Here is a 13,867-nt window from a genome sequence, read left to right as displayed (position 1 = left end):
TCTAAATGACTTAGGAGCCTCCATCCAGTTGACTTTCAATGGGTATGTCTACACTGCAATTATACACCTTTGGCAGCTGACTCAGGCTCATGGGGCTCATACTAAGGGGCTGTTTAATTGTGGTGCTAAGGGGTTGGGCTGCAGTCCAAATTCTGGGTCCCTCCCAGCTCACAGCACCCCAGAGCCCAAATGTCTACATTGCAATTAAACAGCTCCTTAGCCTAAGCCCCACAAGACTGAGTCAGCTGCCATGGGCGTCTAATTGCAATGTAGATGTACCCTATGAGACTTAAGCTTGCAGGTGTCTTAGGGCCAGATTTTTAAAGGTATTTAATCACCTAAAAATTATCAGGATCTTAGGCACTTTAGAAAATCCCACTAGGTTCTTATCTGCATCATTAGATGCCTAAATATCTTTAAAAATCTGGCCCTTAGTCATTTTTGAAAATGGGACTTGGGCTCCTAAGTCACTCAGGGCACATTATTCAAAAGTGCTTGATAGTTCTGTCTGGATACAATTACATTTAGGCTTTGAGACAGCTTGATCTCCGCTGACCTTAGTTCATCTCCCTGTCTATATACTGGCATGCATGTGCGCACACACACACACCATCTCCGAGGGGTTAAAAGTAGAACGTTTTTTTCGTCCCAGAAATGTGTCATACTGAAACCCTGGTGCGGCGGGCCAGCAAAAGAGCCCCTGCATTGCTTAATGGCCACGCTGGGTCCGGGAGCGTGGCTGGTGGCAGAGCAGCTGAGCAACGACTCCTCCCCTCTTTGAGCTCTGTGGAGGAAGTCGTATGCTGGCCCGGCTTAGGCTGGAGTGAAGAGTAGTGATACCAGTGGGCTAGGAGAAGGGCTGCAGGATCCATGTTTATGAAGCTCTAATGTCCCCACCATGCTGGTGAAATGGGCACTTGATACTCCAGCACACAGGCTGCACTAGCGTCCAAGGAAGAAATTGTCTTGCAGCCATGCATCCTGCCCCCGGCTTTGAGGAGGATGGCTTTCAGCTCCTTAATGTCCTGTGACTTCTTAATGCCCAGTTACTTCCTGTTAGCAGTAACCTTTGTTGTATAGTAGTATTAGGAACAATGTACTTTCTCGGTTGCAGTCTTTAGACAGCAAAATGATCACATGCACAAGCAGGCTTCCTATCCCACTCACCGGAAGTCCATGGTACACATTGTAGAAGGACAGAGAGGCCCAGATGTAACATATTGTAACAAACCCTGGCAACTGAAGGACAACTGGGAAGTCTCATGCTGCAAACCCTTATTGTTCAGAACTTCTTAGTTATAGAGGGGATAGGATTCCAGTCCTCCTGTCATCAGATGTCCTGTTGAAAAATTTTAACTCCACCCAGTAGAGGGCAGTGGAGTACATAAACACTGGCAAGGTCACTGTGGTAGTCTATACATTGATGGTTATTTAAAAGTAATCATTCCCCCCACAATTGTGACATTGTAGCTGCTGAAAGAATTGTGGCATCTCAGATCCCACAAAGTAGACATTATGGGTACGTGCTAACCATTAGTGACGGTGGGAGTTTATAATTGAAACCCCAGCACGCAACCTCAGTTACAACTGCACAAATGTATTTGAACCAAACAGCCACTTCCATCTGAGACCAATTCCTCCATGCTAAAGGCAGAACATTTCATTATCCTCATCTTACAAGGGATAAGTTATTCTAACAAGCCACTTGTACCATCTCATTTCTTTATGCACTATTGATGTCCTTTTTTTTTTTTTTTTTGGTTGAACCCTGTAGTCACTTTGCCCCGAGTTTTAAGAGAAGTCAAAATATATGGACGTTTCTTGGGGTGCTGCATCACTTTAAATAAATTTAGAAATCTTTCACTTTCCAGCAGAATCTCAAGGGGAACATTCACTCGCTTTGCGTTTAAAGTAAGTGGAACACAAAAGGTCAGGTGTGTCTTGGCATTTGGGTATCAGCCAACTTAAAAACCTTTGCTGGTTGAACTTTCAAAACTTATTAAGATTGATACAAAATGATTTAAATAGGTGTTTGAGCTCTGATCCTGTTGTCAATTTCACAAACATGTTCTATTAGGGTGACTATTCTTCTAAGCGTATTTTACTCCTCCCTGGTGATACCCTGCCATCTACCTGTAGCATTTCCCATAGAAAGATGTATGTGATGGATATCCAGCAATTATAGGTGATACACATTAATTTTTTGTTTGAACCTTTTTTGCAGCTTCAGCAAAGTAAAGAAACAGCATTGAATGTTTCAATCTCCTGACCTTCCTCATCAGTTATAGAAGCAAAGCAGTTGCCATAATTAAGCCTAACCACACACATCAGGATTGGTAGGTCAGAAATTCTAGATGTTACAAGTTAACCCCATTCTTCCTTTGTGATTGCATATTGAGGCTCTGATTCAGCAAAGCATTTCATCACATGCCTAACTTTAAACAGGTGCTTAAGTCCCATTAAGGTCAACAGGATTTAGGCACATTTTTAACCACTTTGCTGAACTGGGGCCTTTTGCTCTAGAAAACACATCCAGTTTGTTAGCAGTCATTTTATATTAAAGATCACTCTTAAATTAGGTATTCATTCAAGCTATAAATTCAAATTAATCTGCCAACAAACCTTTTCCAAAGAAACTTGAAAAAATTTGAGGAAGAAAACAGAGTAGGAATATCAAATGCATCCTTTGCCTTTTAGAAGAACATTCCATTTCTGAACTGGTGTATTATGATTCCCCCCAAATGGTTCTTAATTTCACTTATGCAAGCAACTTCCAGTGTTTCAACCTGCAAGCTGTTTCATATGCACACCGACTTTAGGAAGAAAAAGCTATTCCTTGAATCCAGCTTGAAAATTTACTTTCTGTCTTGCAGCTAATCTCCCCATTATTACCTGCCCTTATTACTGGGCCAGTTCCAGAGGTCTTCGCTCAAATTTACCATAGCCCTTACTCCCGTAGCAAGCTCCCATTGCAATCATTTGAGCAATCAATAGAACCTAGCCAGAGGAGGGAAAGAGTTAAACTTGAGTGAGAACCTCAGGATTTGGCCTAGCAATTCATAATTGAAGGCTGGTCTCTTGAGCCCAGTGGTAATTTGAGAAATCTACTGCAATTTCCTGAAGTCAGGAATGAGTTAAAAGAATGTGACACATGATTGTTTGTTAGTCATTTAACATTTGTATATAGCCCCTTTAGGTGTGTATGATGCTTTATAGAAAGAATAAATGCATGGGGCCAAACTCTCCTCTAAGCATCCTGTGAGGTGCTGAACACTTGCATTATATCAGTTTGGGTTTGGAATTACTCTGGGCTTAGGCGGGTGTACAGAACAGCAGAATCTGGCCCTCTGGTTCCTCGTATATATTTGCATTGCTGTTCCACAAATTAATATTTTTAATGCAGCATGTCTTTGAAATGCCATTGTCATTGCACTTCTGTTGTACCCTGTCCCAATTAATAAAATTTGTTATGAAATTTTAAAAAAACATGCCAAATTTTAGCCAACTGTCAGACAACTGTGAAAAACTTTTACTCCATTTTAACATGCATCTAAGCTGCCCAAAGTGTTGGATCAGAGAAGTGTGGTCCCTTTAATTTAAATTCCACCTTGAAAAAACTAGTCCAATGTTGATCCGCTTTCTCTAACTTTCTAATAATAAAAAAGTATGGCTATTGATTTATAACATCCAGAGTGGTTTCAAAATTCATCATGTATGGCAGGTCCGATTTCATCCAAAAGGAAATATTAATTCATAGCCTGCATTTGGTAATGTATCTCTTATGAATGAAATTCAAAGTGTGAAAATTATCATCTAATCTATCTAAATATATATGTAAATGTGTGTAGAAAACAAACTCATTATCTTAGGCTGAACTGATAATTAAAGGAATCACTTTGAGGATGGCAAGAATGACTACAAGGATTTTTCTGCAGTAAGTTTGATGGGAAACTCCATTTTATTCCAAAATATACACGGTACAGTGGAGATCACTATTGAATAAAGAGTTTTTTGTTATTTAGCTCACTCATATGAGCAATATCCCTTGGTACATGCAGTGTATTAAGAAGACACAAATGTATTTTAATTGTATGTCCCCAAAATGCTCACTTTTACAATGGTGTAAATCAATTGTAACTTTGTTGATTTAAATGGAGTTACTTTGGATTTACTTCAATGCAACTGAGAAAAGAATTTGGCTGCATTTTTGTAAATAGTTATTTCTAACTACTCATTTATCCCGCAGTGTTTGCATACTTATGCATTTTTCAGTGTCCATATAGCTCAGTCTTATAGGCTCTAAGACCAGAAGGGACCTTCATGATAATCTGGTCTGACCTCCTGCACACTGCAGGCCACAGAACTTCATCCACCCACTCCTGTAATAGGCCTATTACCTCTGGCTGAGTTACTGAAGTCCTCAGATCTTGATTTAAAAACTTCAAGTGACAGAGAATCTGCCATTTATTCTGGTTAAACCAGCAGGTGACCCATGCTGCAGAGGAAAGCCAACAACCCGTAGGGTCTATGTCAATCTGACCTGGAGGAAAATTCTTTCCTGACCACAAATATGGTGATCATTTAGACCCTGAGCATCTAGATGAGACCCACCAGCCAGACACCTGGGAAAAATTCTCTGTAGTAACTCAGAGCCCTCTCCAATGGCCAGAAATGGAACAATAGATGGAGATATTTGTTAACAGCAGTCATGGATGGGCTATACGCTGTTCTAGGCAATCTCATCATACTGTCCACTCCACAAACTTATCAAGTCTCAGTTAGGTTTTTTGCCCCCACTACTCCTCCTGGAAGGCTGTTCCAGATCTTCACTACTCTGATGATTAGAAACCTTTATCTAATTCCAAGTCTAAACTTATTGATGGCCAGTTTATATCCACTTATTCTTGTGCCAGCATTGGCCCTTATCTTAAATAATTCTTCTCCCTTTGATGTATGTATAGAGAGCAATCATATCTCCCCTCAGCCTTCACTTTGTTAGGCTAAACAAGCTACGCTCCTTCAGTCTCTTCTCATGAGGTAGGTTCTCCATTCTTCTCATCATCCTAGTAGCCTTTCTCTGCACTTGTTCCGGTTTGAATTTATCTTTCTTAAACACGGGAGACCAGAATTGCAGACAGTATTCCAGATGAGGTCTCACCAGTACCTTTTACAATGGTAATAACACTTCCCCGTCTCTACTGGAAATACCTCACATAATGCATCCTAGGACTGCATTAGCCTTTTTCATGGCTGCATCACATTGGTAGCTCATAGTTATCCTGAGATCGACAAATACACCTAAGTATTTCTCCTCGGTCGTTTCCACCTGGTAAGTCCCCATCTTATATCGAAAGCTCTTGTTGTTAGTCCCAAAGTGCATACCCTTGCACTTTCCACTATTAAATTTCATCCCATTTCTATTTTTTCAGTTTTCAAGATTCTTTTTTTCAGTTTTCAAGATTCCAAATCTTCTTGTATAATATTCTGGTCCTCCTCTGTATTGGCAATACCGCCAAACTTTGTGTCATCCTCAAATTTTATTAGCATGCTCCCACTTTTTGTGTCAAGGTCATTAATAAAAAAGTTAAATAAGACTGGTCCCACGACTAATCCCTGTGGAACTCCGCTACTAACCTCCCTCCATCCTGACAGTTCACCTTTCAGTATGACCCATTGCAGTCTCCCCTTTAACCAGTTTCTTACCGACCTTTTTGATTCTCGTATTAATCCCCATCTTCTCCAATTTAACTAATAGTTTCCCTTGTGGAACTGTATCAAATGTTTTACTGATGTCCATTTCCTTTGTCTAGAAAATCGGTTATCTTCTCAGAGACAGGTCTGGCACAAATCTACCTTTTGTAAAACAATGTTGTATTTTATACAAATTACCATTTACCTCTGTCTTTAATTGTACTTTTATTGGACCAACTTCTATTGGTGGAAGACACAAGCCCCAGAGCTACAGAGAGCTCACCCCCAAACCCAGGGAAGGAAGCAAAGTGTCTGGCACTCTGCCCCCTTCCCCAGAACTGAAGAGCCCCATGCAGCCCAAAAGCCTCAACCACCTTGTCTCTCTAATATCCTGGGACCAACCCGGCTACAACACTGCAAACATTTAATTACTCTCTCTTTCGAAATTTGTTTTAAGACCTTGCATACAATTGAGGTCAAACTAATGAGCCTATAATTTCCGGGATCACTTTTTCCCCTTTCTTAAATATAGGTGCTATATTTGCAATTCTCCATTCATAGGGTATGACCTCCCCAGTTTACGGATTCATTAAAAAATCCTTGCTATTGGGCTTGCAGTTTCTGCCAGCTCCTTTAATATTCTTGGATGGAGATTATCTGGGCCCTCAGATTTGGTCCCATTAAGCTGTTGGAGCTGAGCTGTCAGTTGTTGGGAGACCCTTGTCTCACCCCAGGGTGCCTCCCCCACCAGGGGGTCCCCTGTGGGAGGCAGATCAGTATTGTATATTGCTAACGCTGTTGCAAGCATCGCAGGGCAATTTGTGAAGGGTCAAAGGTGTGAGTGGGGAGTAGAAGATTTTTTTGCAGGCTGCGAGAGGCCAAAGGGGGAAGGAGAAAGAGAACAGGTTAACTCAACACTACAGCTAGCAAGCTCAGTCCGACGATAAGACGCTGGCCCCAGTCCAAGGTCACAGTGCTAGACAAAAAATTATCTCATCCAGCCACATCCAGCCATGAGAAAAGAAAAAGTACACTGAATCAGGGCTGCAGAGATGGAAAACACCGGCAAGACAACGAGGGGGGGAGCAGAGCTTCACGTCCCTGGAGCCATTGTGTTTTGGGAAAGCGGAGAAGACCACAGAAAGCTGATTTGGACTGGCACAAAGAGCACCAGGAACAGAAGTCGCGGAATGGAACACCCCGAAAGGAGCCCAGGACTTAAAACCCTCCTGAGAGCTGGAGCAATTCAGAGATTGGCAGCGGACCCTGAACGACCTGTGCGGACAGGACAGACCTCCCGTCCACCCTTTCCCCTCGTCTTCTTAAGTTACACCCAGGCCTGGCCAACCTCGGGTAGTGAGTGTGTGAGTATGAAAGTAGGTTAGGGCTTGGGGCACTAACGCTTCCTTCCTTCCTCTGAGTGACGTGAGGAACCCCCCTCCCCCCTGACCCAGCACTCTCCACTGTTGTTTTATCATTTTATCAATAAAGCTTTAAAACTTAGACACTTGTTCCGTCACCTCCTCCCGTAACGATCCGGTGGCCTCAGTCTGATCACCTGACTCCTCAGGCAGATTGGTAACAGAAATCTGTCACACCCTGACACACAGCAGTGGGACCCTTCCAATACGTTTGCATTCAGGATGTACTGACATGGGCACAGCCAGACCAGGCACCCCCTGAACATCTGGCCCATACCCGAGAGCCGAGCAGCAGGACTGAGCACCGCATATTGAATCTGTGCGTGGGCAGGAGAAGACTGTAGCAGTGGGTACAGTGGGGCACTGGGAGCCCGGACTCCTGGGTTCTGTTCCCAGCTCTGTAGGACCCTGCTTGTCACTTCCACACCGTGACCCGGTTTCCCTTTCTGGGACAGACTTGCTACAGCTCCCAAGGGGTATGGGGCTTCATTCACATGTCAAGGGCTTGGAGGTCCCTGAAGGAAAGGGGCTTAGGAAGAGCCAAGTGTTATTCAGGCCACTGTGGGGTCTGAGCAGAGCCCCAGCTTCCCAGGCTCCTCTCCTCCAAAGGGAGAGAGGGCAGCCAGCGTTTGAGGTGCACAGCAGGGCAGTCAGGGATGACTCCAAGTCAGTTCCTAGGACATCTCACATACTGCTACCCTCGCCCAAACTCTCCCCCTTCTCAGCAGTCCTCTTCTCACCTTAGGTGCCTGGCTGAACAACTGGGAGGTCCCTAAAGGCAGCTCCGCATCCTCCGCTGACATGCCAGCGCCCATCTTGGGACAGGAGTCCTTGCCAGGGACTAGGACCAGGGTAAGTCAGCAGGCTTGGCTCACACCCGTGCAGAGATGCCAGCTCAAGGCCTGTGTGGCATACTGAAGCAGTGCCTGGACCTTGTGCTGACCATGCACAGGGGTGAATTTCATCTTCTGTGCCTCAGTTTCCTCATTTTTAGGATGGGGATACTAATACCTGTCACTTCCTAGAGGTGATAGGCTGTTCAAGTAATGTTTGTGAAGTATGCTGAACTCACCGGGTGGAAGAAGTTATGTAGGTGCAATAAGTTATTAGAGAATTGGGTACTTGTACTCTAGAAAGCTAGATAACACGATTTTTTGTTATTAAAGAATGACTTGCAACTCTGTGCTATCGACTGTTTAGGAATAAAACTACCTTTTCATGGGATATTTATTACTGAAGAAGCTTGTTATTTATTCAGCTACACCTCCTTTTAATATTGTCAATAGCTATGGAGATACTAAATAAATATAATCAAACGTATTAGGAATTCTATACGATATTATTTATCCAAAGTATTTAAATGTGTTTAAATTTATACTCTATAAAAGATAAATTGATTTTGTACATATCTAGGATAAAAACTTATCTGGGGCTTTGTGTGGGGCTGTACTGAGTTTTGGTAGTAGTGGTGGACAGCATTATCAATATCATGTTTCTAGACAGGAAACTTCATTGTTACACAGAATACACAATTATTCTCTGAAATAGAATACATTTGCCACACTTTGTTCTTATATATCACGTTGACTGAAGGCTTTGATGAATGTTAGTTGATTCCCACATGGTAAATTTTTTAAATGGGATTAGAGTTGTAGGAAAACATTTTATTTAAAGGTAATTTCAGAAGGATATATAGATTAATTGACAGGCAGATTAAATTACTTTTCTGTAATCTGGAAAGTGATTTATCACTGTCACAGCCATAGTGGTTTTTAAAAATGCCGAACTAATAGGGAAATGTGTCTTCTGGCTAAATTGTGCTCTCAGATCTGTACTGCAGAATGATGTAGACTCTAGTGTTTTGTTTTCTCCAACCAAAGTGGCAGAGTGCTACACATATAAAAAGAGCAGAATATCTGAGTTGAGATCAACCACACTGATATCCGTAGGTTCACAAAGCAAATATAGGCCCTTATCCTGCAAGCTGTGCTGGGCATTCCACAAATGTACAAGGAAGAGAGGATAAATATTTCCAGTATGAGGCCTGTAAAAATCTTCTGTATCCATATTTCTCTGGGTACAAAAGATTTAGGGACAGATTCTGTCCTCCACTCCAACCTCTTTTATGCTGCTCCAGCCACCTATTAAGGTAACCATACGTTCTGGTTTGGTTGGGACAGTCCCCTTTTTAAGTTCAGTCCCAGCTGTCCTGATGTTTTTGGGAAGAGTGGGGGGAGGGGGGGGCGAGTGGTAATGCTAGCCCCATGCAGGGGGGAGGCAGGCTTAGGCGAGCAGCCATGCCAGCCCCGTGTGGGGCGGGCAGGGCAGGGCTCAGGTGAGCGACTTAGGTCAGCCCCATGTGGAGGGGGATTCAGACAAGCAGCTTGGGCCAGCCCCATGCTGGGCCAGCCCCATGTGTGTTGGGGGGGAGCTCAGGCTAGCCCCACACAGTGTCCCGTTTTCCATTCCAGAGCTGTGATGCAAGGGCCAGTGAAGAATTTCCCAGGTGCAGGCAAAGTATAGGAGTGCTGTAAATGGTTCCATGCAATTCACGTCACTGGAGGGGGGGTCTCTGTAGTGCATGCTGCTCTGGAGATGCAGGTCTTCTCCAGACCATGAGCAACTGATTGGCAGAACTTGGGAGGCAGCCATAAACTAGAGCAGCCTCTGGCTACTCGAATTTTTGCGGGGTGGGGTGGTTTGGGGGATGTTTCAGCCCTCAGAACAGCCTTGCTGTTTATGTTGCACTCTCTGGGCTCTGCTTCCTGGTAGGGTTGCCAACTTTCTAATTACATAAACTGAACACCCTTGCCCACCCACCCCTTCCCTGAGGCCCCACCCCTCCCCATTCCCCACTCACTCCAGCCCCCGACCCGCTGGTTGCTCTCTGTCCCCCACCCTCACTCACTTGCACTGGGCTGGAGCAGGGGGTTGGGATGCTGGAGCGGTGAGGGCTCCAGCTGGTCGGTGCAGGCTCCAGGTGGGGTGTGAAATTAGGGGTTCAGGGTGCAGGAGAGGGCTCAGGGCTGGGGTAGGGTGTTGGGGTGCGGAAGGCGATGTGGGGTGCAGTCTCTGTGAGGGTGTTTGGGTGCAGGAGGGGTTCCGACCTGTTTGGGGTACAGGCTCCAGCCGGGTGGTACTTACCTCCAGCAGCTCCTGGTCAGCGGTGCAGTGGGGCTAAGGCTGGCTCTGCACTGCTCTTGGAAGCAGCCGCCACGTCCGGCTCCTAGGTGGAGGTGCAGTCAGGAAGCTTTGCATGATGCACGCTGCCTGTGCCTGCGGGTGCTGTCCCCGCAGCTCCCTTTGGCCACGGTTCCCAGCCAATGGGAGTTGCGGAGGTGGTGCTTGGGGCGGGGGCAGTGCGAGGCGCTTCCGTGATTCCACCTGCATGTAGGGGCCGCAGGGACATGCCTGTCGTTTCCAGGAGCTGCTCAGAGCCAGGGCAGGCAGGGAGCCTGCCTTAGCCCCACTGCACCACTGACCAGACTTTTAATGGCCCGATCAGTGGTGGTGACCGGAGCCACCAGGGTCCTTTTTCGACTGGGCTTTCCGGTAGAAAACCGGATGCCTGGCAACCCTACTTCCTGGTGGCACAGACCAGGGCCTCAGCCTTATTGCTTGTGTAAGTAAGGAATGGTTTCTTCACCAAATGTCCTGCAAACAATGTCTCCATTCCAAAAAATGACGATTTTCAGCCAGGACATTTTGCTCATTGGTGAAATTTCATGGCAATGTCTATTTTTCACAATGAAAAAAACAGGAGTAGCTACCTTTTCATGCAGTGTGTTCATGCAGGGGGAGGAAAGAAGGTGTAAGAGATAGGATAAGGAAAAAACATTACCTCTGGCACCTCAGATAGGGACAGGGCTGGCAGGAGCACCAGGTGGGCAGGGGAGAGTGTGGGGGGGAACTGCAGGTGGAAGGCGTGGGGAGGGTTCCCCCGCTTGTCCAAGCCCAGGGCCCCACAGTACCATAATCCACCTCTGACAGGAATGATGAGTCAAATACTGTGTTAGATTCCACTGATCTGGAGCTAGAATGGCTCCATGCCAAGCTTGTTTCTCTTAAGGAATGTGCTGTAACACTTGGAATTCCACCTTGGAACATTTTTCTCCTGGGGTGGATTTTTCCCTTCACCTGGATACAGAACAGGCTACTTGCAGACTGGACTAAAATGATTCACAATTTTTCTGGGTTCTGAAACCAAAGTAGGTCATCCATTCCTCCCTGTTGAAGGGAAAGGACTGTCGAATCATGGAAGTAAATGTGTGGTGTCAGAGAGAGGGCTTTGGCTTCTTAGCCCTGGTCTACACTAGGACTTTAGGTCGAATTTAGCAATGTTAAATCGATTTAAACCTGCACCCGTCCACACAGTGAAGCCCTTTATTTCGACTTAAAGGGCTCTTTAAATCGATTTCCTTACTCCACCCCTGACAAGTGGATTAGCGCTTAAATCGACGTTCCCAGCTCGAATTTGGGGTACTGTGGACACAATTCGATGGTATTGGCCTCCGGGAGCTATCCCAGAGTGCTCCATTCTGACCACTCTGGACAGCACTCTCAACTCAGATGCACTGGCCAGGTAGACAGGAAAAGAACCGCGAACTTTTGAATCTCATTTCCTGTTTGGCCAGCGTGGCAAGCTGCAGGTGACCATGCAGAGCTCATCAGCACAGGTGACCATGATGGAGTCCCAGAATCGCAAAAGAGCTCCAGCATGGACCGAACGGGAGGTACGGGATCTGATCGCTGTTTGGGGAGAGGAATCCGTGCTATCAGAACTCCGTTCCAGTTTTCGAAATGCCAAAACCTTTGTGAAAATCTCCCAGGGCATGAAGGACAGAGGCCATAACAGGGACCCGAAGCAGTGCCGCGTGAAACTGAAGGAGCTGAGGCAAGCCTACCAGAAAACCAGAGAGGCGAACAGCCGCTCTGGGTCAGAGCCCCAAACATGCCGCTTCTATGATGAGCTGCATGCCATTTTAGGGGGTTCAGCCACCACTACCCCAGCCGTGTTGTTTGACTCCTTCAATGGAGATGGAGGCAATACGGAAGCAGGTTTTGGGGACGAAGAAGATGATGAGGAGGAGGAGGTTGTAGATAGCTCACAGCAAGCAAGCGGAGAAACCAGTTTTCCCGACAGCCAGGAACTGTTTCTCACCCTAGACCTGGAGCCAGTACCCCCCGAACCCACCCAAGGCTGCCTCCTGGACCCAGCAGGCGGAGAAGGGACCTCTGGTGAGTGTACCTTTTAAAATGCTATACATGGTTTAAAAGCAAGCATGTGAAAGGATTACTTTGCCCTGGCATTTGCGGTTCTCCTAGATGTAGTCCTAAAGCCTTTGCAAAAGGTTTCTGGGGAGGGCAGCCTTATTTCGTCCTTCATGGTAGGACACTTTTATCACTCCAGGCCAGTAACACATACTCGGGAATCACTGTAGAACAAAGCATTGCAGTGTATGTTTGCTGGCATTCAACCAAAATCCGTTCTTTCTCTCTCTGTGTTATCCTCAGGAGAGTGAGATATAATTCATGGTCACCTGGTTGAAATAGGGTGCTTTTCTTCAGGGACACATTCCTGCTGGGCTGTTTGCCTGTGGCTGAGCAGAAATGTTCCCCGCTGTTAGCCACGGGGAGGGGGGAGGGTTGAGGGGGTAGTCACGCGGTGGGAGGAGGCAAAATGCGACCTTGTAACGAAAGCACATGTGCTATGTATGTAATGTTAACAGCAAGGTTTACCCTGAAAGAGTGTAGCGACTGTTTTATAAAATGTGTCTTTTTAAATACAGCTGTCCCTTTTTTTTTCTCCACCAGCTGGATGTGTTTCAATGATCACAGGATCTTCTCCTTCCCAGAGGCTAGTGAAGCTTAGAAAGAAAAAAAAACGCACTCGAGATGAAATGTTCTCCGAGCTAATGCTGTCCTCCCACACTGACAGAGCACAGACGAATGCGTGGAGGCAAATAATGTCAGAGTGCAGGAAAGCACAAAATGACCGGGAGGAGAGGTGGAGGGCTGAAGAGAGTAAGTGGCGGGCTGAAGACAGGGCTGAAGCTCAAATGTGGCGGCAGCGTGATGAGAGGAGGCAGGATTCAATGCTGAGGCTGCTGCAGGACCAAACCAGAATGCTCCAGTGTATGGTTGAGCTGCAGCAAAGGCAGCTGGAGCACAGACTGCCACTGCTGCCCCTCTGTAACCAACCGCCCTCCTCCCCAAGTTCCATAGCCTCCACACCCAGACGCCCAAGAACGCGGTGGGGGAGCCTCCGGCCAACCAGCGACTCCACAACAGAGGATTGCCCAAAAAAAAGAAGGCTGTCATTCAATAAATTTTAAAGTTGTAAACTTTTAAAGTGCTGTGCTTAAAGTGCTGTGTGGCATTTTCCTTCCCTCCTCCACCACCCCTCCTGGGATACCTTGGTAGTCATCCCCCTATTTGTGTGATGAATGAATAACGAATGCATGACTGTGAAGCAGCAATGACTTTATTGCCTCTGCAAGCGGTGATTAAAGGGAGGAGGGGACGGTGGTTAGCTTACAGGGAAGTAGAGTGAACCAAGGGGCGGGGGGTTTCATCAAGGAGAAACAAACAGAACTTTCACACTGTAGCCTGGCCAGTCATGAAACTGGTTTTCAAAGCTTCTCTGATGCGTACCGCGCCCTCCTGAGCTCTTCTAACCGCCCTGGTGTCTGGCTGCGCGTAACCAGCAGCCAGGCGATTTGCCTCAATCTCCCACCCCGCCATAAACGTCTCCC

The 13,867-nt window shown here is 46.1% G+C and overlaps 1 protein-coding gene across 1 annotated transcript; it reads left to right on the top strand.

Annotated features, from left to right (window-relative positions):
* Positions 1–11,479: 11,479 nt before the first annotated feature.
* Positions 11,480–13,447, top strand: LOC140908853 (uncharacterized). Its single transcript, XM_073336758.1, has 2 exons — positions 11,480–12,350; positions 12,927–13,447. Exons 1-2 carry the CDS (start codon positions 11,768–11,770, stop codon positions 13,445–13,447), a joined length of 1,104 nt encoding a protein of 367 aa, XP_073192859.1. The 5' UTR covers positions 11,480–11,767.
* The last annotated feature ends 420 nt before the right edge of the window (positions 13,448–13,867 follow it).

Source organism: Lepidochelys kempii, chromosome 3, assembly GCF_965140285.1.
Source record: "Lepidochelys kempii isolate rLepKem1 chromosome 3, rLepKem1.hap1, whole genome shotgun sequence".
Taxonomy (NCBI): Eukaryota; Metazoa; Chordata; order Testudines; family Cheloniidae; genus Lepidochelys; species Lepidochelys kempii.
Note: the sequence above shows the minus strand (reverse complement) of the source record. Positions and strands in the feature narration are given on the sequence as shown.